Below are 27,665 nucleotides of genomic sequence, written 5' to 3' on the forward strand. Positions count from 1 at the left end.
CATTTACAACCACCTAGCAAGGTCTTGGAATACCGACCACAAGAAATTTGTTCGGTTTGGTTTTCACACGGCATGGACGTGAAAGTAATTTGCTTGTACGTTATCAGGTCACGGGTTTTGAAGTACTTTCTAGAAAACAAGCGAACATGTAGCTACAACTGGTACACAACATATGAATCACGTAGGTTCGGTCGAACACTTTATGAACTGAATTATGTCCTGAAAGCGCACTTCACGCAGTCCCGATGATTGAACACTCGCTCCAAACTACTGGCAATCACAAGCGTATCCAGATCTTCAGAATCAAATCACGGAACAAAAGGAAACAAAACTTCTGCCGTCACTCACCGCCCTGCTAACCCTAAACACCGTCGAACGAAAACAATACCAACCAGCCTCCTGATTGGCTTTCGAGACCGGCTGCTCAGGCTGCAGAGCAACAGGGCAGCACAGCAACCAAAAATTCGGATACGAGAGCAGCAGGGAATTTCTGCAGCTCGGCAGCTCTGCTGCTCTCGCCCAGTGCTATGGGACCACTCGTGTCGCTGCAGCTCTGCTGCTCCGCTGCTGTTGCTCTGCTGCTGCTGCTCAAATCGAGGCTATGAGACCCCGCCTTTAGCGGAGCCCCACGTGGCATATCCTCCGGGCGCTGCGACCTTCGAGAAAACACAAAGGATGGAGAAGACATCTCTCCCATTTTCCCGTTTGATTGCGTCACTCGCTGGTTGCGTCATCGGTACTTGTGGAGGCTCAGCAGTTCTCCACAAAGTGACTGAAATGCACAGCGTTCAGGAGTGAAATTTCGCGTATAGAATCCTTGAGGGAACTTCTTTTCTAGAAGTAAATAACGTAAATGCTGTTTTATGAGTCCGAAGTGGCACTTTAAATTAGTGCGCCGCTTCGCGACCCCCTTTGGAACGTGTCGCGATCCCCCTAGGGGTCTTGACTCACAATTTGGGAACCACTACTCAAAGTCAGAGAAGGGTAGAAAATCCAGCGAACTGGTAAGAAAATGTTAAGGGAAGTACCTCGGGACGAGAGCCATGATCCTTTATCTGTTATTGTTATTGTTCTACGACGGGATACCACTTCATGTTTGACGGAGTGCCAACTGGTCCAACTGTTTTGCCTAAATTATTTCATAATATTACCATTTACACTTTGTTGTTCAGTTCTATCCACATTCCAACAGAACGGCATTTCGTAACATCTTCGCTATTTTCATTTGACTGGATTCTATACAGGGAAACCTGAAATTACATGACGTACCGGGCATGTAGAGCGGTTTGGCCAGGTAACATTGACCGCATCCGGTATACAGGTTTTGTTGCGACACATAATCTGGAATGAAAGCATGTAGCACATTAACTGAAATGTGTAGCACCTTGTAACCTGAAGCACATCGCACGACTATTACGATTTCCTCAGACACTATCCTCACGTCTGACAGGGTGCGTGGGTGGTTTGGGCAGAGGCTGGTCCGTCCTTCTGGTGCACCTACGCGATAGTGTCACGTACATGGCTACATATGCCATATATCAAATGCTCATCGTGCATATAAGAGCAGCTTCTCTGAGGGACTGGTAAAAGAAGAGCACAAAGAACGTCGTCACAAAAGCGTGAAAAAGCGCACGCTCAGATGGAACTGCCTGGACGTAACGAAGCCGATTGATTTCATTCAGCGGATGTCTCCGAATAATAGACGGGAGCCCAGCGCCACGTGAGCTGGATGACTAGGGACAGCACGACAGAGCAAGGGTTATTATGCCGCAGGTAGGAACCTACATTTGTCTGCAGCATGAGATCTGTCGATGTTGGAACTGTAGTACCATTTTTTACACAAGGGCGCGAAAGTCCTAAGAAGAAATGTAGTCATGCGGTGCTTCAAAGAGGCAAAACATTTCTATTTATTCGAATAAAAACGGAAAGGAAAGGGAAAAGCCAGTCATACGCATGGTCGACTTCCTACATTGCGTTGAAAATCAACAAAGCGAGAAGAAAAACAAGGAAAGGAAAAAAAAGGTGAGAAAGGAACTATGCTACATGATTCACCTATTCAGAGGCTGTCCATAAGTTATCTCTCTCCCAGGAAGTGAAGTATTGCTTTGATCACACTCCACTGCGCCGAGTAATGACGCCAAAGACAATACTGTACATCCAAAATCACACAAGCGCCATCCCGAATGGGACGAGGAGCGGCGTGTCTGTGGCAGGGAACAAACGAGAAAGGCTCTTGCACAGGCAGTATCAGGTGTCTAGTATTCACTGTGACTGAGATGGAAGGTTCTGAAGGTTCTGGAAGGAATATACTGCTTTAGTACGGGAACATGTGTCCTGTTATCCCATGCAGTACAATCAAGACCAACAAGACCTGCCCGATTGCATGAGCGAAATTTTGCATGTACTTTTGAAACTCATCAGGTGCAGGGCCTATACACCGTTTTCCAGCCAGCCTCGCACCCAGCGCTTTCGAACCCAACACATTCCAGCAAGGAGGACAGCGATACCGCGGAGGAAGCACACGTCCCGTGTGTTTTCCTTCTCTCTGGCATGTGCGGTAAACATCCTTCAACATGCTTCCCCAGCTAGACAATACTGCGGTTCAAATATGGCGACGTCCACGGGAAAACGGTGTACCGGGTGTGTCACGGAAATACCCCGGCTGAATAATTCGTGTAGAGATGGCGCCATCGAAGAATTTTTTTTTTTTTTTGTAAAGATCCTTGGGACATCGGTTATGAACTCAGTACTAAGCGGCTCATCTGCATACGCTCACTAATTACATAAACATCTTAACATTTGAATTTTACTTCGCGAAAAATATTGCAAGAAAAAAAACGCGTCGACACTTAGTGATTTTTTCGAGTAATTAGTTGGTTTCGGTTTACATATTTGTTGCGCGGAACAGTGCACCAATGCGCTCTTTGTACCAGCTATCCGGCTGTCAATTTCGTGTTAAACCGCACGGTTCACGCACGGGGTCGACAGGAGATTACGAACAGCCGCAAGAGATGCTTTAATATTCCTTATCAAAGCGACTGGTAAACAACGCTGGCGGTTCTGTCGTTCCGTAGGTGAGATAGCGAGCTCTTATCATGGATGATGACGAATGCGCCGCGAGCGCTATGAACTCGTGGGGTACACTCTTAAAAATTAGGTGGTGGTGGTGATGGTGAAAGGGCTTGCTCTTAAAAATTAACTACACCACATAGCACGCTCCTAGCCAACCATCATCCCGAATGACAACGTTCTCGCCCAATTTGTTGAAAACGGGAGGCTGAGCCTGTAGAGAAGGAACACCAAAGCGCCTCCTGCAGGGTTGCGGCTGTTCCTTGTAGCTCCTAGGATAGCTCATCCAAAGAGCGCATTGGTGCACTGCTCCGCGCAAGAAATATGTAAACCGAAACCGATTAATTACTCGGAAAAATCACTAAGTGTCGACGCGTTTTTTTTTTCTTGCCATAGTTTTCGCTGAAGGTCCCCATGCGTAAAACATAGGTTCCGTAAGTGTGAGAAGTAAAATTGAAAAGTTAGGATATTTATTTAATTAGTGAGAGTATGCAAATGAGCCGCTCACTACTCAGTTCATAGCCGATGTCCCAAGGAACTTTACCAAAACGAAATTTCTTCGATGGCACCATCAGTTCACGAATTATTCAGCCGGGGGATTTTCGTGAAACACCCTGTATACCACAGGCCCATCTCAATTGTTTCTCACTTTTCAGGTCGACCTCAGTCAAATACTTAATGCATCGTAGGCATCTTGTTCTCTTCTTGCCGAGTAAGGGTGGACATACCAAAGTTTGCAGCGAGTTTCTAGTCACCGCGGACCTGGACTTGGCGAGTGCTAGTGGATACATTTACCTAGGTGCATTCCCATTTATTACTATGTCTCAGCGAGACGGGAACTCTTCAACCGCTTAGGATAAGTTACTTCGAATTAACAACCAAGCCGCAATTAAACTGATCCACAGCACTGCCGCATTTTGTGGAGGTCGAACGTAAATCCCTTTCCTTCTTCTTTTTTTCTTTCTGCGCTTTCGGCAGATATGACTACGTGACTACGAGACTGGCCTACAGACTCAACAATTACCTGATCATAATTTTGCAGCAATGGTAAGTTGCTCTGCGTGTCGGCCATCATGCGTGTGTGTTTGTGAGCCTTTAGTTCACATCTACCTATACCAGGTTTCATCCCGTTATGTTCGGTTAGTTAAGTAATATCCGTCAAAGAAAAGCCCTTACCATCGCCAACTTTATTGCGTACGATGTTCCCGGTGTCAGACCCTGAAGGTGAACAGACGATGACCTTCTTCTCCACATGGACGCTGCACGTTAAACGAGGGATCTGAGTATGTAGGAGATCAACGGGAGTTGGTGATAGTTCATGTCGCTACACGGCAGCACTCAGACAGGACGAAGGGGGGTTAAAACAAGGAGGCAAACGTTAAACACGGGTTAAATAAAAGGTTAAATACAGGTTATATTCTCTGCTCCGCATAAGTTGCAAAGTCTTTGCTCCCACCTTAATGGTGAGCCCAAATTACGGGGGTGTGGCATTCGCCACAAGAAGCCTATTGTTGGTTGTGTCCTAGGCACCATATATTCTATTGGTTTAGATTGTGCTGCGTGCTATTCGCAAGTTCCTTAGACGCGGACGCCGCATCGCGGCCAAAGTGAGAAGCACTACAGAGATTATCGCGGGCGCCTGGCCTGTTTGGTGGGAAACTGCTTTATGCATGTACGTGCGTTTACTGTGTCTGTGAGTTTGTCTGCTCGTTGTTTGCGCTATTTCAACACGATGGGCAAACGATGTAAAAACAATCGCATCTGTTGCGTGCACAGTGCCAGAACAGAGCATTAGTGAATAAAATAAGCCTCCATTCGTTTCCAAATGACCCACGAATGAAGAAAGAATGGGTAGTGAGGCTTAGGATCGGAAAGCCTGTGACTCCGCCAATGAAAGTATGCAGTGCACATTTCGTGGACGACGACTTCTTTTCGAGCAACATGGGTAAGCGAAATAACATTGAATCTCATTGAATCATAGGATGTCCCCGGCGTTCTGTACCTTTTGAATTTAGCTGGCTCGTATGATCGTTGTAGTAGAGCCCTGTGACAATTGTTTCAAACAATAAAGCTCCTACAGAGCAAATTTACAGCAGACCCTCAAGTGTGTATACCAGCTCGGAAAAGGCTCAAGAAAAATGCTGTGCCATCGCGATGCATACCTGCAAGAAGCCACGACAAAAAGGACTTGACACAGACTCGGTCATCAGCTGCTCGTGCTGCACGACATTCAGCCAGGGGCACGCACAGTATGTAATGTAATCTGTCACATGTTGTTATTGTGGGTAGTATGATCTTAAACCTTTGAACCTGCTTTGTTCTTGAAAATGTGACATTTTCAGATAATATTTATCCGTGCTAGCAAGCACCCAGTTGTGGTGCTGTAGCACATGCTAACAGCTCTGAAGACCTGTAAGCATCAGTAGCCACTGTAGCACCAGGTTGAAAAGAGGGAGAGGGGCTGTTAAAGCAATGTAGAGCCTGTGCAATGGTTTAAAAAAAAAGTAGATAAGACTGGTACTAGCTGTGTGTATTTCTTCTATGAGAAACAAGTGATTGTGTCCTACTTTCCAGGATTGTCACCTGAACCCGCAATATCCTCAGAAGCAGAAAGCTGTGTTGGACAAGATACATTGGTAAATATTAATGCAGACACATCAGACCTTGCGCCTACTGAACACGAAGTGGCGGATGCCCTCCTACAGCTTGCAGGCTTCACCACTGCCTACTGACAGCAGTGTACAGGTGGACACCGAGACCTTTATGCAAAAGCAAAAATTTGTGGACCTGCTGTCTACAGATTCTGCAGTGCAAGCATTTACAGGTGGTACCTGAATGACAGCTCTACACTCTTAAAAATGATCTTCACCGCATAGCTCGCTCCTAGCCAACCATAATCTCGAATGATATCGTTACCTGCCCTGATTTGTTGAAAACGGGGAGCGTACGCCTTTTTTTGTGACACTTATGCTGTTCATAATTGTCACAAAAAAGGCGTACGCCCCCGTTTTCAACAGATCCCAGCAGATAACGATATCATTCGAGATCATGGTACGTTGGCTAGGAGCGTGCTATGCGGGGAAGTTCATTTCTAAGAGTGTACTTACAATTTCTGCAGAGGTTGCAGCAGTTGATAGCACGGACGCAGATATTTCTGTCCTTTAGCGTGTTGTTCTGGTCCTTGTCCGTTTGAAGACTTGCCTGTCGCTCACATGTCTGGCTACATTATTTGGCATAGTCCATCGGCACTTCTATGGGACTTTACAGAGCCCTTCAGCAGTTCTTGAGGCTGCTATCCCATGGCCTTCACAAGAAGAAGTCTAAAAAAATTTGCCACGTTGCTTTGAAGGGTACCACGATGTGCGGATGGTGCAGGACTGCACAGAGGTTGCGATAGAAAAATCACACTGTGCGTCATGCCGCATACTGACGTACTCCCACTACAAGGGCTGCCACACTGCAAAAGTGCTTGTTGGAGTTTCACCAGGTGGCCTGATAACATTTGTCAGCAGTGCGTTTGGTGGTAGGGCGTCGGACAAGGCTTGTGTAGAGAAATCCGGAGTTCTCGATAAGCTCACTAGTTTCCACGATGATGTCATAGTGGATAAAGGTTTTAATATTGATGACATGTGTGCCAAACTCGGATTGGGAATGATACAACCACCTTTTCTGCGCAAAAAGAATCAGTTTTCAGCTGAAGATGCCAACAGAACACGTGCATGTGTACATGTAGAGCGTGCCATCCAGAGAATGAAGACATTCAAAATATTAAAGGGACCTCTGCCCTGGGAGATGGCCGGTGCCCTTGATCACATAGTGATAATAATTGCAGGCATCGTGAACTTTTCAAGCGCTATACTATCCGATGAACGCTTTTGAAAATATGTCGCTATGCAGCTGAGACAAGTGAAACACTGTGTGTGTATGTGTGTGTGCACGGGAAAGAGAGACATATTTGAGTGCACAGAAATTGATTTTAATGATGCTTGAATAGACTTACGCTTTTGCAAGCTGCGGCAACAAGTGTTTGAAATAAACATACAGCAGTCTTCTCACAAGTTCGTCAATGTGTGTGTCACATCGCTGCACTACTACAGTCAGTGACTCCACTTTGGAACACACAATAAGGTGTGCAACATTTATATTCAGGAGGAACATTCCTGGCTGTACTTGAGAAAAGTAACTGTGATTAGTATTCAGAATGAAGTTCTCTCCATCCATTTTAATGCTTTTTTGTGACAAGTTCAGAAGCTTTCATCACTTTGCCTTGAACTGGGCTTTTGATTTCCACTAGGATGGCCGGTGCACCATTTCTAAACACTACACCGTCCGGGCTGTATCCAGCCAAGGAAGAAGAGGGTTGATAACCAAGCCGAGCTGTGTGACTGCACTATTTGTGATGCTTGTGTACTCTTGCCGAGCCTTTTCCTCGCAAGCTTTGCCATAACGTGTGGACTCGTTTCCCTTGAAGCTGTCTTCCAGCAAAGCAGACACTTTGTCATTCCAAGGCCGATCCTGTCGAGGAATGAACGTGAAGTATGCCCGACAGGCGCTGCCTGTTATTCTAACTTTTCGCTGCTTTTGCCACTTAGTGTTCTCCTGGCACTTAGTTTCTGTACATATTTTAGAGCCTCTTCTTATGTTATTCTCACGTGCATTTGATAGAATTGTTTTTCTTGTTCACAAATATCGCTCTCTGTCAACCTGAAATACTTGAATTACACTGAATCATAAAACGCTGAACATGAGAGAACTGAAGTTCTGAGGCTGAAACAACATAGTAGAAGGGACAAATATATACAAAGCCTCAAATGCCTTGAATCCAGAAGATGTGGGTTCGAGTCCTACAGCTGGCTAACCTTGACTCAGCTAACCAACACTCAGTGACTTTCATCTTTCATCATAAAATGCTACCTCGTGGAACAGCATCTCTGTGTAGGATATCAGGCGTTCATCTGCCATGTGCCTGAAAAGAACACGCTCTTCACAAGTTGGAGCAGCAGCAGGTGTAGTAGCATCCCTTGGCTGGGACCTTCCACGAGCATGAAGTGCAAGTGCACTCTGCGGTAAAGCTGGAATTACCCTTTGTCGGACTTCTTTTCGGTTGTTTTCAGTAAGCTGTAGTCGCGGCAGTCCCTTTACATGGCATAACTGCTTGAGCTTCCTTGCTTGATAAATTGGGTTCTTGCGAAGTTTTCCCCAGGCCTGTTCTATGTCGGTGCACGTAAGCAAATCCAAGTGTTGAATTCCAGTCGTGCACATAATTTTTATTGGTTATTTTCCTGCCCACTAACCTTGTTTTCGATTACAAGTAAAAAGTAAGTAAGAGAGAAAAAAGCTTCCTTGCCTGTTTACAAGTAGCAACATGGCAATGAGGTGTTTACAGCGCTGGGAATTGCCGGCCTTGCACGAACAGTGGCCCTTCATGTGGCCCTTCAAAAAGCACATGATCTCCTCGCGGTCAACCTGCGCACATGGCTGGGCAGTTCAACGGAGCGGGTGTTGCGTGTCGCCTTGTGCACGTTCAAGCAAATAAACACACGTACCTTGATTTTGCTGTCTCGTGCGTAAACGAACTCCACTTCGTGCGGCTTCTGTTGTACGTGGGATGTTTGGACACAAAGTCCCTGCACTGTCACCGAATCAGCAGTGCAAGATCTCACGCCGCAGCAGATGATGTGATCAGCATGCAGTACTTCTTCGCCTTCTATGAGGCACCAGATTCTTTTTTCTGCACTTCCGACATGCTTCATGATGTCGCCTAAGGAGAGTGATCCAACGAAAGGCAACGGCATCGTTCCAAACACGCGCAGCACTTAAACATGTAATGATAAATAGGAGCACATGTGCGTGAAGGGTAAGCTGGCACTGCACGCGAAAACGATCATCTCTCGGACAGCCATATTGGATTTCTAGGCGCGCCACCCATATGCCGCGGAACTTGCGAATATTGGTCAGTCGGGGCGGTGCTTGAATGTCCGACTTTTGGAACATGTCTCGCCCATATGCCGCACCCCATCGGGCCACCTTGGCCTACACTGTAGGGGCAGCGAATGCATATAATGCTCCGAAAAAGCATCTGTTCTGTGCAGGAATACTGGTAAGACTGTACGCGACTAGACTGAAGCTTTTTGTATTCACAGAAAAGGGGTGCACTGTATCCCGTCCCTTGCGCTGACTAACCTAGAAAAATATTTTCCAAACGTAGAGTGTGGGGCTTACCTTGGATACCCACGTGGGCCACACTAAGGAAATGACATTTTCTGTAGCTAGTGCGCCACCTGTCGTTCTTGTGATTGTTGAAATATGCCTGCTCAAATGAAATTCCTGTCAGTTGAGAGTATCTACACACGTTTGTCTGCTTGTTTTAACCCCCCTTCGTCCTGTCGGAGTGCTGCAGTGTAGCGACCTGAGTATAGCAAACGTGAAATTTGGACATTTTTCATTATCAGAAACCACTTAGGCTAGTTGCCAGAATCCCAAATGTTGTAGGTATCTCCAGTATTGCAATGTCTGGGTAATGTCCGTGTACGGTGCTTTTACATAAAACCGGACGAGGACGCCAGCAACTTGGTGGCAGGGTACAAGTTGCTTTTCCATGCCCCGACGGACGTGAAACACGGTGTGCCGAAATTTCCGTCACGTTAAAGAACCATCAGCAGGCAAAATTAATCCACAGACTGACCACTGTGGCGCGGAGATTGTGACGGTTATGTTTTAGGGTTCGGCTCGTCTGCAAGCATAGCGGTTCGCTTCACGTTTGGGTCTAGAGCAGAAAAATGGCATTGCCAGCATGATGATGTATGGTGTTACAGGGCCATCTCCATTCTTGAAGTTACGACGGTTTGATGTGACAGTTGAGTTGCCACCAGATATAACGCATGACATCCCCGAAGGCTCGTTTGAGTATATTTAGAGGAGTGCACTCTTAACGCGGTACCCTTTAGTAAAGGGTAAAAAATCGCAATATTTTACCCTCTATTTCAGAAGCTACAGGTACCCTCTGAGCAGTACCTTTTATAAAAGTTACAAGGAAACCCACTAATTAGAGGTTACGGCCTTCAATCCAGCACCTGCCCGTAAAGGTTACGCCAACGTGCGGCTTTTTATACAGGATGTTTATTTTTATTCGCAACAGAGTAGCGCTCATTTGGCAGGTGGGTTATGTGAATTTTTGCTAATTAATCGATCCGTAGTTACAAACACATGCGTCAGGAAATGTCGGAAATGTTTCTAACTACGGATGGGTTAATTTGCGAAAATTAACACAACCCACCTGTCAAATGAGCGCTGGTGTGATGCGAATAAAAACAAACACCCTGTGCGTGGGATATGGAGCGACCTTTACAGAACACACCAAGGTACCAAAATGAACCAGCAGAAAAGGAGATCTTGAACATATGATCTTGAACATATGCGACTGCAGAAGACCTGTTGAAGGGCCTGTTGCGCTGTTGAAAATCTAGAGCACATTATTCTCCATTGCCTACAGTACCAACCTTCCCGAACCGTACTCTCCGGATCCCTCAACGAGCTAGACTCTCGTCCCCTCTCTCTCACAAAACTGCGTGGTCTCTGGCCATATGCAGCGCACCAACGCTCTTCCCTCAAGGATCTCTTCACCTTTCTGGACACCACAGGACTTCGATCCTTATTGTGAAGGGGCTCATTATTTCATTCCCTGCATTCCTACCAGCAATGGGGTAGAGTATCGCCCCCGGCGATGAAACACTCCAGTCATCATCCCGTAGTAAAGTTGTGTTTTGCTGAAGACACCAAAATTGTCCAGTCATGATCTTGATATCACGAAGAACTACACCATGAAGGGAAAACCGCGTGTATAAGAAGGTTTCTGGCGACGACAGCCACGTAGGTTGGGCAGTTCCGGATTCTGCTCGTTGGAGAGTGGTCTCCCTGTGCCATGACCATTTAGGGCATTTTGGACTCTAGGAGACAACGAAGACACCAGAGGAGACATATTGGTTTCCCCGCATGAGAAGATACGTACGGCGGTACCTAGCGTCTTGCCTGGAGTGCCTTTACAATAAAATTCCTCTGAAAAAAGACCAGGTTACCTTCATTCCATTGACAGAGTAGGGGTGCCTCCCCATACCCTCCACCTTGACCACCTTGGACCGTTCCGTCGAAGCAAAAAGGGAAATACCTTCCTCGTGGTGGCAGTCGACGGTTTGACTAAATTCGTAACTCTGCGCGCTGTGCGTAGCGCTGCCGCTGTACCTGCTGTGCAGTTCCTTGAGGACTTAGTCGCCGTTTTTGGTAGCCCTCACCGTGTCATCACAGAGATAGGGACCTCTTACACGGACAAAGAATTTGAGCAGTTTTGCAAGGAGCATAACATTGTCCACGTGAAAACTTCTATTGCGACTCCCCGTGCTAACGGACTAGTTGAGCGCGTAAACCGTATCCTCACTCCTGCTCCTGCAAGTTCGTCGGAATATCCTCAATACAGACTGGGACAAGCAACTACTAGAAGTGCAGTACGCAATCAACAGTACCGTGCACAAAGCAACTAAGAAAACTCAATTTGGGTTCCTGTTCAACTTTAAACCCAGACGTTTTGATGGAAGCCCGTTGGATGGTGCCCTACGGGAGGACTTCGAAGAAGCCTTGATACAGAAGCGCCAAGAGGCAATCTCTTGTATCGAAAGTGACCAAAGGAAACAACGGGAAACGTATAACAAAAGATGCAGAGCGATGCAGAACGGTTCGAGCCCGGTGGTCTCGTGATCGTCGAGAGAGATCCTTCACCGCACGACCAGCCGACCAAGCTCTCGAAGCGATATAAAGGGCCATACGTTGTGACGGAAGCATTGCCCTGTGACAGATACGGAATTGAATACCAGATACGGAATTGAATACCTGCTCTTCTGCAGAACAGCAGCTCACCAGACGTTTCTACTCTGGATGTGCTCCAGTCGGCAGGTTGTAACATTGGGTTGTCCATGACGTGTTGGGTTGTCTGTGACTTGTTTCTGACACCGATGATGACGACCAGGACGATCGTCACTGAAGGATGGCCGAATGTAGAATATGGCAGGTTTCGGCATAAACACGGTCGCCAACTGGGCAACCCTGGAAGTACTGCGCAAGAACATGCAAGAGTATCTATTCCGAAACTTTAGTCATTCACTGTCTCCCCTACCTTAGACTCATGCACTCACGCGTTTTGTACTAGGTTGCAATAAACCGCTTTGTGTAAGTGATTTGGCATTTCCACAGCGATAACTCGGCTACTGTACGACGCAGACATCGGTCTAATGGGGCAGGGGAAGCGATATCCAATCCTTGCGCTTGCCCAGTGTCCCTAATGATGTTCACTGGGGTGGTTGGCAAAGAGTAGCAGAGTGTTGGCGGCCCTGCCTCTGTCAATCAACCAGCCCTCTGTATTTTGCCACACTTAGGAAGTACTAAACAAGAAAATTGTGTAAAAAAATCACTGGCGATTTAGCGGTAAATGCGAGAGAAGTGCGTTAGCATTAACCACCTTTTCCAGTCCATACTTGACTTCAGGGTAACCACTTCCGGTTTAAACCCAACTTCCGGTTGTCCACTTCCAGTCTAAACCCGACTTCCGGTTGTCCACATGCCGTCTATACATGACTTCTGGTTGTCTACCTCCAGTCAATGCTCCATTCCCGGTTTGACACCTATAAGTAAGGACGTATGTAACTCCATTTAATTAACCTTTAATTAGACTCAATTACTTTCAATTACCCTGTAATTACCCTTTAATTTCCTTAGGTAACCGCAGGTTACATGAGGTAATCTTGACTTCCCTTGATTGGCTTTAATTACGTTTACTTCCCTTAATTACTCTCAATTCCCCTTTAATTAATTATAGTTAGCTTTAATTGCATTTAATTACCTCCGGTATAACCTGAGGCTACCTTCCCTATTCTTTATTTTCAATTAATCTTTCTCTTAATTACACATATCTTAAATTCATTACCTTTAAGCTCAACTTTCTTGTTTTAATTCCTTTAATTACCTCTAATTAGATTTAATTACTCTTACCTCTAACTCTTAATTACCTTTGACTACTTCAATTTCAAATCATTTTTTTTCATTTACATTTACCCTCTTATAAATAAATATCCCTTTTGCATGTCCACTCATACCGCTATCTCAGTGAGGCTTCACCATCTCACACACGGACACACGCACATACATGCAGCTCTTTCTGTTTTGACACTCTAATGCTACCGTTAATAAACATAATAAAGTTAATTAAAAGTTAATAAACATAACTTTTAAATGCAAGTATAAGTAAGCTTCGGCTGTATCTAAAAATTATGAAATATAAATAGATATCTGAGTATTTTACGTACAATGCAGGTCACTAATACACGTCAAGCTCAGATAATCATTTTTTTAAGCCGGGTGAGAGGTGCTTCGTCACTGACAAATAATGTTGTAACTTTTGTGCCCTTCACAGGTAAAAAAAACATGGTTCAGGTCTCTGAAGAAAGCAGTTGGAAACACAAAATGCCTGCAGATCTTCCCAAATAATAGAGGGTGGACCAACTTGAATTGAACTTGAACACATTGCCGACTTACACTGGCTGGTGGCCCACCAGACCTCCTACATACCAAAACCGAAACTTTGCACTAAAACATGCCTCTTTCCCTTAAAACGTAACTCTTTACACTATGATATCTACGATAAAACGAGGCCACCATAAAGCACCTAGAAGCACCATCAATGGACACTGGACTATTTTTTCCTCCCGTGCTAGCTGGGGACCATTTCTTCGGTGTCATTCTTTCTAGCGCTTTTTGCTAGAGCAGTTTTTTTCTATAACCCAGGACTTATTCTTCTCTTTTTCGAAGCGGCAGAGTGCAGCACCTTTGGTTTAGGAGCATGTCTGAGGCGATGTGTTGCCCTGAAGGGTGTTGTGGGCAAACCATTGCGAGTAGACCCCTACCAGGCAGGAGTGAAGGCCCCTACCGAATGCCGTAGCGAAAGAGGGAATCTAAAATATTAACAACTGTTTCTTTGTAATTTTACATAAAATTTAGAATGTACCTATGTGGGTGTTCTTTGTTTTACTGACTAATAGCGACGCAGCGCGAAAATTATATATATTTTATCAGCACCTGCCACACACTGCGCTGGCGCCAGGCGGCTCGTCAGGTTACTTCCCTTTGTGCCTGGCGTCCATATTTCTGTACAAAACGAAATAAATTAATTTAATTTAATTTGATTTGGGGGTGATAGAGGGTTTCGATACAAGCATTGCCGTGACCTTAATTTGCTGGTATTTGAAATGACCTCAGAGGGAGGCTTCCTTAGGCCTTGGAACTAGCTCCACTAGGCAGTTGTAAACTATGAATGAATTCTGGTACGAAATACAACCCAATGTGGACCTTTGCGGTATGCAGAAATTTTTAATATGTCTGTAGGCCAAGAGCCAGAGAGACGGATAGCCGTGGTGAAGATGTTTAAGTCTCGAAATTTCGGAGAGGCTTGAACTAATATGCAGTCCATGCCTCTAAGCAAATGAGAGTGACAGTAGATGAATACTACCGTCGAGTGACGACGAGACGAGTTCAATTTCTTCTCTTTTTTTTCATACAAACAGACAAATAATCGTCTTCCTTAACAACGTGCATACCTCTGGAGCGTACCAGACTATTTTATGAAAAAATATGCATAACGTAAACGAAATATTATTGTAATATAATTCATGACGGTGATAGACGTAACGAACATATGTGAAACTCACTTACGTCATCAAGATATTTTACTTTGGAGGGCTCATTTAATACATGGTAGGCACACATGCTATACATGAGAAAACTTGATGTAGTGCAACAGCGTGGTTGTTTCACATTCAACACGTTTCCGTAGGAGATTTATAGAACTTGTCGCATTTCTTCGGGTTGTAGTTGATGAACTTCTTGTCTCCGCATAATAAGGTGTACACATACTCGCAGCACGATGGCACTTGTGGAGAGCCCACCGTCTGCAGGAAACATGCGTTGCCTGAAAGAAATTTCCTACTTATATATGGGTTTTGCCATAAATAAAAAAAATATAATGCGAGCCATAATGCAATATAATCTAAGGTAACGCCATCTTGTTTGCCGATCTTGCGCATTCGCTGTGATACGCATGACAGGCTCAGTACGTCTTTTCTCGCTGCTAGGATTTACGCTTGACTTTGCAATCTCACCACGCTCAAAAACTGATGAAATACATCAAAACAAGATCGGGATCCGCCTGTATTTCCAACTGAAACTGTTCTTTTTGAACAACAACAACAACTTGATTGCGAGATGATGAATGGGGAGTTTCATCGGCAGGGGCGATACTCTACTCCATTGATGGTGGTGATGCGGGGAATGAAATAATGACCCCCTTCACAGTAAGGATCGAAGTCCTATGGTATCCAGAAAGGTGAAGTGAGCTTTAAGGAGAGAGCTCTCCTTCTGGAAGAACACTGTTTTTATCTATCTTTTACGGGTTACTGGATTTCCTACTAGTTGGGGTACCGTGCCATTCCCTAAGGAGTGTGCGGTCACGGAGGCGTTTATCACGGAGAAAGCGACCTTCGTGAGCAATCGGCACGTCTGAACGCAAGAAAATTCCAGAGTGGAAACCATGAAGCGAATCTTCCGAAGGCACAGTGTTGTAACTGTGCTACGCCAGAATAGCGTTTCCTGCTTGTACCTGGGGTTAAGAATTCCCGGACTTTTTTTACGATCCCGGGATTTCGAATTCTGTAAACGTGGATATATATATATATATATATATCTTTCTTGCAGGTGTCGGATATCCGTGATTTCGCTGTATAGTACGCTGCCTACCTGCGCATTCATGCCATTGGAAGAAGCAATACAGACTGTAGTGACGCCTCGTTCGCGAACAATTCGGCTTGGAATGAATGGGCTTATTCACTCGCACGTTAACGTTATCGATTTAATGGGTCGTTGGTGCTAGCCGAACGAGAGACCTTTTAGATAATCGAATGTTCTCCGATTCACTACTTTACGTTAAACTTGCTCGTTGAGGCTATCGTGTTCGTTACGAGCTCTCCCGTGTCATGGCGTCATCCCAGGTAGAGAACAGGAGCCTGCGAGCGAGTGTGCAATTTCTCCAACCAATGCGGTTCATCGTTGTTCCTCTGCTTCAATACATTTAAATCTGGCGTCATCTCGTTCTGGTATCCATGCCGCACGACCACACCGCAGTACGGAATCATGGCACGCTACATGCGCCACAACGAAATATTGTTTCCGGGTGCCTTCTCGCGCGCTTCCACAGTACAGCAGCGGGACAGGGACTCGGCGCAACTAGCCGACAGCTTGGATGCTGCGGGCGGTTCTGTAAAGACGGTAGAGAAGTGGCGAAAGGTGAGTACTCAGATTCCTTTCTGCCCAATTAGCAATGAAGCATGCTCATTTGATATTGCCATGTAGATAGCCGCACAGAGAAGAAAAATATGAACCCGCAAATAAGTGCTTGTCAGAGAGGCAGTAAACAATTTTGGCAATGCAGCACAATTGTGTCATACTGTGACTGCATTTCGAGGAACGCACACAAGGTACAGACATAGAGCTAATGTATTTTGCAGCTAGGCATGACAGGATTGGAAGTCCATCGTGAAGCGAAAGCTGCTTTGATATGCACGCGGAAGAACGGGACAGGTGGCCGCCGTGCATCGAGCAGCTGACCACTGCAGAAAAACATCTGGTGACCGTTTTGAGAAATGTCAGCAGCGTAGGCGTCGCCACCAGCACAGAGCACGGTATCAGCCTTGGCGTGGGTCAACCTGAAGATGGCCCTTCAGAAGAGCCGTGTGAAGCTGACCTGCGGCACGCAATTGTGCGTGATGCTGACCCTGGTGATGGTACGGCTTCTGTTGAGACTTTATATGCGTTGGTTTGGAAAAATTCAAGGGGTTTTACACGGTTTTAGTACTTCCTATTTGCGTTTTCGCAGTGGTCATTTGCTAGTTGGTTGTAGCAGCACACAATGAACCACTTCAATCTCCACATGAGCCTTCAAGTTGAATGTCGCAGAGACTGTATCACTGGCAGACAATACTGAAGGAAGCAAACCTCCGTCACCCCAGGAAGGAGATCAAAAACAAGATGTCCCCAGATATCGACGAAGAAGCCGAATAAGTAAGGTTCACAGTATTTGCATTGCTTTGTTGTTCATCCAGTGATCCACACATGCGGAGGGAGTTTCATTTTAAATCGAACCAGGCGCAGAAGTTGGGTCTATTGATTCGGAAAAAACAATATATATATACATATATATATAAGGGAAAAGAAAATTAGCAAGAGCTCTTTGGCTGCTCGTATAGCATATGTTTGTAAGTCAAACGTCGCCATGCCAGTACTGGACAGCTGTTTCGGTCTTGTTGGGCCATCATCAGCATACACTTGACTGGCTTTGCACTGGGCTTTCAGAGGTGTCGTAGGACACCCTGACGGGAGGCATCACGTGCCACGTGACCTTCTGACGCCATCCGCTCAAACGTTGCCTGCCTGCGTACTGCTGATGATGGCCCAACAAGGCCGAAACAGCTGTCCAGTACTGGCATGATGACGTTTGACTTACAAACATATGCTACACGTGCAGCCAAAGAGCTCTTGCTAATTTTCTTCTCTCTTATACACTTGACTGGCTTTGCACTGGGCTTTCAGAGGTGTCTTAGGACACCCTGATGGTTGGCATCACGTGCTACGTGACCTTCTGACGCCATCCGATCAAACGTTGCCTGCTTGCGTACTGCTGATGATGGCCCAACAAGGCCGAAACAGCTGATTTACAAATATATATATATAAGGCAATTGAATTGGAAAAATCAGACGGCCACGAATATGTATATATGAATAGATGAATAAATCAGCGAGCCTTAAGACGGAAACGAATAGGAATAAGTTGAAATTAAGATTTATTATTATACAAAATAGGGATAAAATTTAGCTATTACAAAATCGACGTTCGGCGTCCAGGGTTTCCTGAAGCAGGCGGAGTTTCCGCCGAAACGTCGATTTTGTAATAGCTAAATTTTATCCCTATTTTGTATAATAATAAATCTTAATTTTAACTTATTCCTATTCGTTTTCGTCTTAAGGCTCGTTGATTTATTCATCTATTCATATATACATATTCGTGGCCGTCTGATTCTTCCAATTCAATTGCCTTTTATATATATATATATTTGTAAATCAGCTGTTTCGGCCTTGTTGGGCCATCATCAGCAGTACGCAAGCAGGCAACGTTTGATCGGATGGCGTCAGAAGGCGTCACATATATATATATATATTATATATATATATATATATATATATATATATATGTGTGTGTGACGTATAAGAGAGGAGGTGCAGCTCGCGCAATAAACATATGTTCGTTCCCCGATTCACTGATCGCCCCGTTCCTTCGTCACATGAGTCGACAGGATAAAACCTGAAGCCAAGCCACCTGCAGCATGCCACCGAAACACCAACCACTTGTGATTCCCAAATATGACGGGGAGGCCGGCAGCGTACCCATCCAGAAATGGCTCCGTCTTTTCGAGTCGAAGGCTGATTCCTGCAACTGGACCGACAACGAAAAGGTACAGAATTTCAGCGAATATGTCGAAGGCGAAGCTTTCCGGTGGTATCTAAACGAAGTTTTTGGCACCAACGAGACGTGGGAGGACATCAAATCCCGCATGGGTCTCCGCTTCGCAACATCGGCTGCCGACCCTTTCCGCGCGTTTATTCATTATCGAGAGCGCAGGGACCAGTCGATCGAGTCATACTGTGAAGAAAAGCGAAGGCTCGGCGACTCCGCAGGACTCACGGCCGCTCACGTAGTTTCTGGTCTGACAGACGGTCTTCTACCAGACTATGAGCTTGCCTTCGCAGGATTGGACATTCAATCTTCCACGGATTGGTTTCGAGCCGCCCATAAAATCGATATTGCTTTAAATCGTCAGAAGTCGCGAAGCACTTACAGCCAATCGCAACCCCGAAAGTACGTCCCAGCGGCTGACACCGTGCAAATGCATCCCAACATTCCTAAGACCGAATGTAGGCACTGCGCGTCCATTGGGCTCCCCCAGCAGTTTCACTGGCACAACGCCTGCCCTAACCGACCGTCGGTCTCTGCCCTCGGCCCTGACCAGGGAAACGGGGACAGCGATCCAAGGTTTCAGTAATCCATTTCAACGCATTCATTAATGGGAATCCTGTAACTGCATTTCTGGATACGGGAGCCACAATTTCTTGCATCAGTGAACACATTTACAAGAGACTCAAACTTCAACTCCTCAGGAATTCCAGCATCGCAGTTCAACAGGTTACATCTCCCACACAAACCTTGGGTCGCGTCCGCATTCATTTACAAATTGGCGATACGGGAAGTCGAAGTCCATGTCCTCCGTGGTATGACGGCGGAATTCCTTCTTGGCCTCGACTACGCTTCAGACTTCAACCTTTCCCTTGACCTTTCAACCCGAACGCTCAAGCACGAGTCACCCCCTCAAGATACACCACGCTCCAGTGATAGTTGCATCAAAGACGACTCCTTGCCGATAGCGCCGTGGCACCCCAACCGTGGGAAGCTCGCTCCTGCCATGGAAGGACCCTACACCATACTTCGCAAGATTTCAACTGTTAATTATAAAATCGACCGCTCCATCTTACCTCTTGGGCGGCTAACCGACATCGTCCACGTTAGTAAACTACGCCTCTACCATTCCCCTACTCGCTTTTCTCTTGGAGGGGGGGGGGAGTGTGACGTATAAAAGAGGAGGTGCAGCTCGCGCAATAAACATATGTTCGTTCCCCGATTCACTGATCGCTCCGTTCCTTCGTCACATATATATATATATATATATATATATATATATATATATATATATATGTGTGTGTGTGTGTGTGTGTTTTTCCCTGGAGTGCCATCCCCATTCATATTCGGCGACCACCATTAACTTCCTGGATGTGCAAGTTAAATTAACTGATGGTGTTCTAACTACTGATCTTTATCGCAAGCCCATGGATTCCCAGCAGCATTTGTCATTCAACGATTGCCACCCACGGCACATAAAGTTGGCTGTTCCCTATAGTCAGGCTGTGAGATAGAGGAAAACATGCTCAAACGACGCTGATCTTAGCCGACTAAATTTTCTGCCAATAAATCCCCCACGACTAAAACAAACGTTTCTAGACCGCCAATTTCCTTCCGACCTAGTTGAAGACGCACTAGACATAGATCGCAAAATGGATCACCAAAGTTTACTTCTAAAACGAAAAAATGACTCACGAAATGGTACCTTAAACGTAACGCTAACATTCGCTGGAAATATCCCAAATATCAAGCATATACTGAATTGCCATCATAACTCCAGTCCGAACGCACAAAAGAAATTTTCCCTGAACCACCGCGTGCCACCTACAGGCGTGCACCAAACTTACAAGATAGCCTAGTTCGCTTTTAAGTAACCGTACCAGAAAATTCACCAAGAGGCTGCCACCCATGCAACGGTCGTAGATGCCAGCTTTGTAAATTAATGCAAACGATCCAATCAGTCAAGAGCACAAAATCCGATTTTTACGTAAATCAACGCTGATCTAGATTGCAACTCCTCTAACGTTGTATATGTAATCGAATGTAACACGTGCCAAGCACAGTACGTCGGTCAGACTAAAACGTCTTTTAGAATTAGGTGCAATAACCACCGATCGCCCATGTGACGAAAAAATATAATCTTCCTGTTTCGCGCCATTTCAACCAACCGGGTCATTCAATTCAAGACGTTTCAATTTTTCTTCTTCAATCAAACTTCACTACCGATCGATCCCGAGAACAACGCGATCATACCTTATCTACACATTCCAGTCTGCCATAAACGAAAGCTTCTTTTTTCCTTTCGTTTCAGCTGAGGTCCTGACAACGCCCCCCTCCCCGACTCCAAGGACGTTGACACTACCCAGACTTGACACCGCATTCCTGGACTTGACCTATCGAGCGCCGCCAGGTGGCGGGGCCCTCCTCATTCACACGTCATTCTAGACAAGTGCAAAAGCTCCAAGTCCTGTCCAGTACTGGCATGGCGACGTTTGATTTACAACATATGCTATGCGTGCAGCCAAAGAGCTCCTGCTATTTTTTTTCCCTCTTATATATATATATAGATACTCATGGAACGATGCGACAGTACGAGAGGACACGTGTTTCGCCGTGTTTGCGGCTCGTCAGGTCTGGGTAGCTGCTCATCGTTCGAAATTGGCAAACCAGGGGTCGCTCAGCGAGCGATATACACATGGGAGGGTGACTGAGCACTCCTCAATGCCACAGTGCAAGCCAGTGAATTATAATGAAGAGAAAAAAAGCCATTAAAGAAACAGGTAAATGACACTAGACGTATTTGAAATTAAAAATTACAGATTAAGATGGCTTCTATGACTGCACGCTGAGAAACAGATACTCATGGAACGATACTCATGGAACGATGCGACAGGACCGCATCGTTCCATGAGTATCTGTTTCTCTGCGTGCAGCCATAGAAGCTATCTTAATCTGCAATTTGTAATTTCAAATACGTCTAGTGTCATATACCTGTGTCTTTAATGGCTTTTTTCCCCTTCATTATATATACGAGGGTGGCTCCATAAGTTTCCGGCCCGACCAACTTTTAATAGGCATAGAGACGAAACAAGTGTATCACTTTTCGACATAGTCACCCCTAACTTCAATGCACTTTTGACACCTTTCAACCAGCATTCTTATACCGTTGAAAAAATAGTCAGAAGTTCTGTCCGCAAAATGCTGGAAAACTGCCTCTTGCACCTCACTATCGTTTTGAAATCTCCGTCCTCTGAGATCCCTCTTCAAGTTTGGGAACAAGAAGTAGTCACTCGGTGCCAAGTCTGGACAGTAGGGTGGGTGGTGGATTTCTTCGAAGCCGCTCTCCTTCAGTGCAGCCTTGGCAACAGAAGCCGTGTGGACAGGGGCATTGTCCTGGAGCAACCGGACACCTCAACTCAACCTGCCGCGCCTCTTTTCCTTGATGGCGTCTCGCAGTCGGTGCAGGAGTGAAGCGTAATAAGTCGCACTCACTGTGGTGTTCCTCTCTTTGAAGTCGATGAGGAGGATCCCGTGAAAATCCCAAAATATTGTTGCCATCATCTTCTTGTGGATTGTGTGACCTTGGCTTTTCTTGGGGGTGCTTCTCCTGGTTTGCGCCATTCCATCGACTCCTTTTTCGAAAGGGGATCATAGAGCACCATAGTCTCATCCCCTGTGACAATTGACGTTCATATTTCTTTTTCGTTCTCTTGACAGAGCTCCAAAAACTCTTGGCACAGACGACGCGCTGTTGCTTTTCAAATGACGAGAGAAGTCGTGGCACCCATCTCGCACTGACCTTTGTCATGTGACGGCCCTGGCCGATGATGCGAAAAAACGGTTGTTTTGGAAAGCCCCAGCCTTTCTGAGATTTCCTTCACCTTCAGACGCCTGTCACTCAGCACTTCCTCCTCGACAAGAGACAAATTTTCTTGTGTCACCACTTCCACTGGACGACCATCGCGTGGATCATCTTCAGTGGACTCTCGCCACAGTCGAAACTGCTTAGCCCAGTCGTTGTGTACGACGGAGAGTCTTCCCTGTACACGTTGTCCAGTCGCGCTTTAATTTCTTTAGTCGAAAGTCCCTCTTTTGTCAAGAATTTTATCACAGCGCGGTACTCGATTTTTCCATTTTAACTGAAGAGTGCACCCTGGCTGTTTGAAATGCCGCTCTCCAACCGACAAAAGCATGCAGAGGGTTGAGGGTGGTGCGCCGGCCCTCCAACAGATGGCGCCACGCGTCCTTTATCGCATTTTCAAATTCGCGCGCATTTTCTACCTCGGGCCGGAAACTTATGGAACCACCCTCGTATATACAGGGTGTTTCAAAAAACGTGCCATTCGGACTTTATAAAAAACGGGGCGACGGAAAAATACGGGGTAAAGGGCACTTCTGTGGCAACTGAATTTGCCATCTTGCAAAAATATTTTCATTTGATTTTAATTAAAATAAATTGAATTTCTTTAATTGAACTCCAAAATTTCCCTAGTCAACCTAACGTTTTTTTTGCAGAATTTGAGAGCCTGTAGCGAACTTAGTCAGGTCCACCAAGAAATCCGCTCGATATTGCAAATGGAACTGCCCAAAAAAAAGTCACGAAGTTGAGGCTTCAGAGTTTCGGGTATTCAACAGCGCACCAAATCAGTTGGAAAAATGCGCGGAGGGCAGGACATGCTCCTGCCCCCATGAAGCTAGAAGAGTTTATCGCCGGACCGGCGCGCAGCACAAGTCGCGCAGATAACAAGGCAGGTGACATTCCACCATACGTTGATAAGCGGCAAACAAAAATGATTCCGCCTCTTTTTTTCCGCCTTGTGTTTTTTCGACCTTCTATCTTTCATGGGGGCAGGAGCATGTCCTCCTCTCCACGAATCTTTGCGTCTGATTTGGTGCGCCGTTGAATACCCGAAACATTGAAGCCTCAATTTCGGGACTTTTTTGGGGCAGTTCCATTTGCAATATCGAGCGGATTTCTTAGTGGATCTGACTAAGTTCGCTACGGGCTCTCTAATTCTGTAAAAAAAACGTTAGGTTGACTTGGGAAATTTCGGAGTTCAATTAAAGAAATTCAATCGATTTTAATTAAAATCAAATGAAAATATTTTTTCAAGGTGGCAAATTCAGTTGCCACACAAATGCCGTTTACCCTGTATTTTTCAGTCGCCCGTTTTTTTATAAAGTCTGAATGACACGTTTTTTGAAACACCCTGTATACAGGGTGTCCCAGAAAACGTGTCATTGAATTATAATAATAAAACTACGCCACCTAGAATCATGCGGTCAACGGCATTTGTTCTTATTAGGTTTTTGCCACCTTGTAAAGTTAATGTCATGTACCCCAAGTTTAATTATGCAAATATTTGCGAACTGAACTCAGAAATTTTGCCAAGGGAAGGTCACTTTTTTACCCCACCAATATGAAGAGCGTGCCGAATTCACTCCAATTCATGATAATTGACAGTGATATTCACGAACTATCCCATCGGAAAAAATAGCCGAATATCATGCTTTTCGGAGCACCGGACCATAACGCGCGATGTCTTTTTGAGCGCAATCGCTCGCAGTGCGACGAAAGGAGGTTCCGAAGCCAGCCCAAAGAGTGATAGTAGAAAAAGTAGTGTTCCTAAAATTAAGAGAGGGAAACCATTATCCCAGCGAAAATCGGACGTGGTAAGCCATGCCTGCGTTATCTCTTTTTGCGGTGCCGGGGTGGGCTGGGTTTCCAACCTCCTTTCGTCGGACTGACGAAGATTGCGCTGAAAAATTCATCGTGCGCTATTCTGTGCGACCTCCGTAGAGCATGATGTTCGGCTATTTTTTCCGATGGGATAGCTCCTGAATATCCCTGTCAATTATCATTAATTTGAGTAAATTAGACACTGACGAAGACACTGACTCTTCACATTGGTGGGGTAAAAAAGTGACATTTACTAGGCAAATTTCCGAGTTCAATTCGCAAAAATTTACATAATTAAACTTACGTTACACGACATTCACATGAGGAGGTGGCAAAAACCCAGTAAGAACAAATGCCGTTGACCGCATGATCCTAGATGGCGTTAGCTTTTTTATTATAATTCAATGACACGTTTTCTGGGACACCTCTCCGGGGCCTACGTTTCTTACTATGAATTTTTTATCATGGTTGGTGGACCACTCTGTATACAGGGTGTCCCAGAAAACGTTGTCATTGAATTATAATAAAAAAGCTAACGCCATCTAGGATCATGCGGTCAACGGCATTTGTTCTGATTAGGTTTTTGCCACCTCCTAATGTGAATGTCATGTACTCCAAGTTTAATTATGTAAATATTTGCGATCTGAACTCGGAAATTTGCCAAGTAAAGGTCACTTTTTACCCCATCAATATGAAGAGCGTGCCGAATTCACTCAAATTCATGATAATTCACACTGATATTCACGAGATATCCCATCGGAGAAAATAGCCGAACATCATGCTTTTCGGAGCACCGGACCGTAGCGCGCGATGACGTTTTGAGCGCAATCGCTCTCAGTGCGACGAAAGGAGGTTCCGAAGCCAGCCCACAGAGTGATGGTAGAAAAAGTAACAGTTCCTAAAATTGGGAGAGGGAAAGCATTATCCCAGCGCAAGTCGGATGTGATAAGCCGTGCCTGTTTTATCTCTTTCTGTGATGTCAGGGAGGGCTGGGTTTCCAACCTCCTTTTGTCGGACTGACAAGGTTTGCGCTGTAAAATTCATCGTGCGCTATCTGTGCGACCTCCGTAGAACATGATGTTCGGCTATTTTTTCCGATGGGATAGCTCCTGAATATTTCTGTCAATTATCATTAATTGGACTAAATTAGACATGCTCCTCACATTGGTGGAGCAAAAAAGTGACCTTTACTAGGCAAATTTCGGACTTAAGCTCGCAAAAATTTACATAATTAAACTTACGTTACACGACATTCACGTGAGGAGGTGGCAAAAACCCAGCAAGAACAAATGCCGTTGACCGCATGGCTCTAGGTGGTGTAGTTTTTAAATTATAATTCAATGACACGTTTTCTGGGACACCCTGTATACAGAGTGGTCCACCAACCATGATAAAAAATTCATAGTAAGAAACGTAGGCCCCGGAGAGACAATCGGGCAACGGATGTTTTTCTGCCAATAACTTTCGCCACATATTGGTAACATTTTTATTTCATTTCAATAACGGAAAGTTAATTTCTGGAATGGAACTCTGAAATTTCCCAAGGCAACCTAGCGTGTCCTTTGCGGAAATGGGTTCCCCGTGGTCATTTACTCAGAATAGCACATAATCCCACTCGTAATGCAAGGGCAATTGCCGAAACAAATTCGCCGAAAATCTGTGGAAATGAGCCCTTTGCTCCGCCTCGTTTTTCACGGCTCTAATTTGAGCGCAAAGCTGCGAAGAAAGGATGTTACATTGGCACGCCACACGAAGGGGGAAAGCGTTACAAGCCTTACAAGGGAACAAACACGCGCGGTGAGTGGGGGATCAGAGCTATCATATCAAAAATGAGGACGCCCGACGTATTGACCGGTAGGAAGGAATACATTTTTGGAGGGTTTTGCACTCCGGTCTCAGTGAATGCAGTGAACAAGTAAGCAGCAGCGATGACAAGGACCGTGTATTCCAACTAAGAAAAAACGAGGATGATCATTGCTCTAGGGGCCACAGGTATGGACTATGACAGAAGGGTCCTCAAATACAGTGATTTTTTTCAGAAACTGTGTGATGGGTTCTGAAGTTCTATTCCGATTATGGATTCTGAGGGCGGTGATGGGTTCTGTAGCTGAAGTCGATGATGGGTGTTGAAGTTGAATTTCTGCGAGGGGTATGAGGGCTGTGATGCCATCGTTTATAATGGTGATGGGCTGTGCGGAAATCCGGTTATAGTGCGAAGCAGGATGAATTCTTCGGAAAATGCCGGCCTATGATCTCTGCGGACGACTTGCACTTATCTGATTTCGCCTTGACCCTTATATCGCTCATCTAATGTCACACATTCAATGGGTGCCACTGCCCAGCGGTAAAACACACTAAGTCAGTGGTTCCCAAACTTTCCCGGCTCACGGCACATCAAAATATACACCACCTCGTCGCGACCCCCCCCCCCCCCCTCCCCTCGGCGATGCCAGACGTCTTCCGATTTCAGCGCATGAACGTTAGCCAAAACGATATAAGCTGACATTTTATTCGGGCGCTACATTCAGAGGGCGAAGGCCAAAAAGTATTGCACAAAGGCAGGAGTACTTGTGCTTTCGGACTCCAAAGATGAGTTTCGTTTGACAGCGGTCAGAAATCGTTCCATTATTAAGCAGCTGGGAGCACGCAAAACTCGGAAACAACAACTACGAACGAGTGCTCAATCCTGAGCAAATGTGGCGCAGTCATATGTGCTAACTACTGCGTGCTTCGCTCATCGACAACGCACGCGAAACGGTTTTCTTAGGTTTTTAGCGTCCGCTCTAATTTGGGACGACGCGCCGTGTGCCGTGAAGGCTAGACGCAGACGCTGTGGCCTTTAGCGGAGTGAGTGGACCTCACGACATAGATTTTGGCCCTCCTGCACAAGCGAAAGCAGGCGTGAAAGTGAGGCTGTGTGATGCATCGAATGCGTCGCGTACCCCGCATGCAAGCGCATTTATGAGAAACCTCCCGGGTCTGCTGCCACGGGCTTCCTGGTAACCCAGGACAGCGGACGCGACGTGACACTTTTTTTAAAGTCCCACTACGGCTTTTCTCGTGTTTTCAGAGTTCTACCACAGTTATGTTATTGAAATCTTCTTGTCTCACTTTACATTCCTGCAAAATATTTTGGCTCTACATGACGCGACAGCTAGATAAAATTATCTTTTATTTTTTAGGACTGTGACGTCATGTAAGGCTCCGACGGAGCGCCCGGCTCTCATCTGGCAACGTTGTTCTCGTTCGCGTCTTCGGGGGGGGGGGGGGGGCTCACTTTTTGCACTTTGTTAGGGCCGGGTCCATAGCTTTATGCGA

At 45.7% G+C, this 27,665-nt stretch overlaps 1 protein-coding gene across 1 annotated transcript in view; it reads right to left on the reverse strand.

Moving 5' to 3' along the window:
* LOC135387274 (uncharacterized) overlaps positions 1-27,665 on the reverse strand; it is a 49,360-nt gene that overhangs the window by 16,293 nt on the left and 5,402 nt on the right. The window contains exons 3-6 of the mRNA XM_064616554.1: positions 14,821-15,076; positions 12,575-12,737; positions 4,246-4,328; positions 1,270-1,341 (exon numbers count right to left, since the gene is read on the reverse strand). Of these exons, the coding sequence (XP_064472624.1) occupies positions 1,270-1,341; positions 4,246-4,328; positions 12,575-12,588 (169 nt within the window). The 5' untranslated portion in view covers positions 12,589-12,737; positions 14,821-15,076. The remainder of the gene's footprint in view (positions 1-1,269; positions 1,342-4,245; positions 4,329-12,574; positions 12,738-14,820; positions 15,077-27,665) is intronic.

The sequence above is a fragment of the Ornithodoros turicata genome, chromosome 3 (assembly GCF_037126465.1).
Source record: "Ornithodoros turicata isolate Travis chromosome 3, ASM3712646v1, whole genome shotgun sequence".
Taxonomy (NCBI): domain Eukaryota; kingdom Metazoa; phylum Arthropoda; class Arachnida; order Ixodida; family Argasidae; genus Ornithodoros; species Ornithodoros turicata.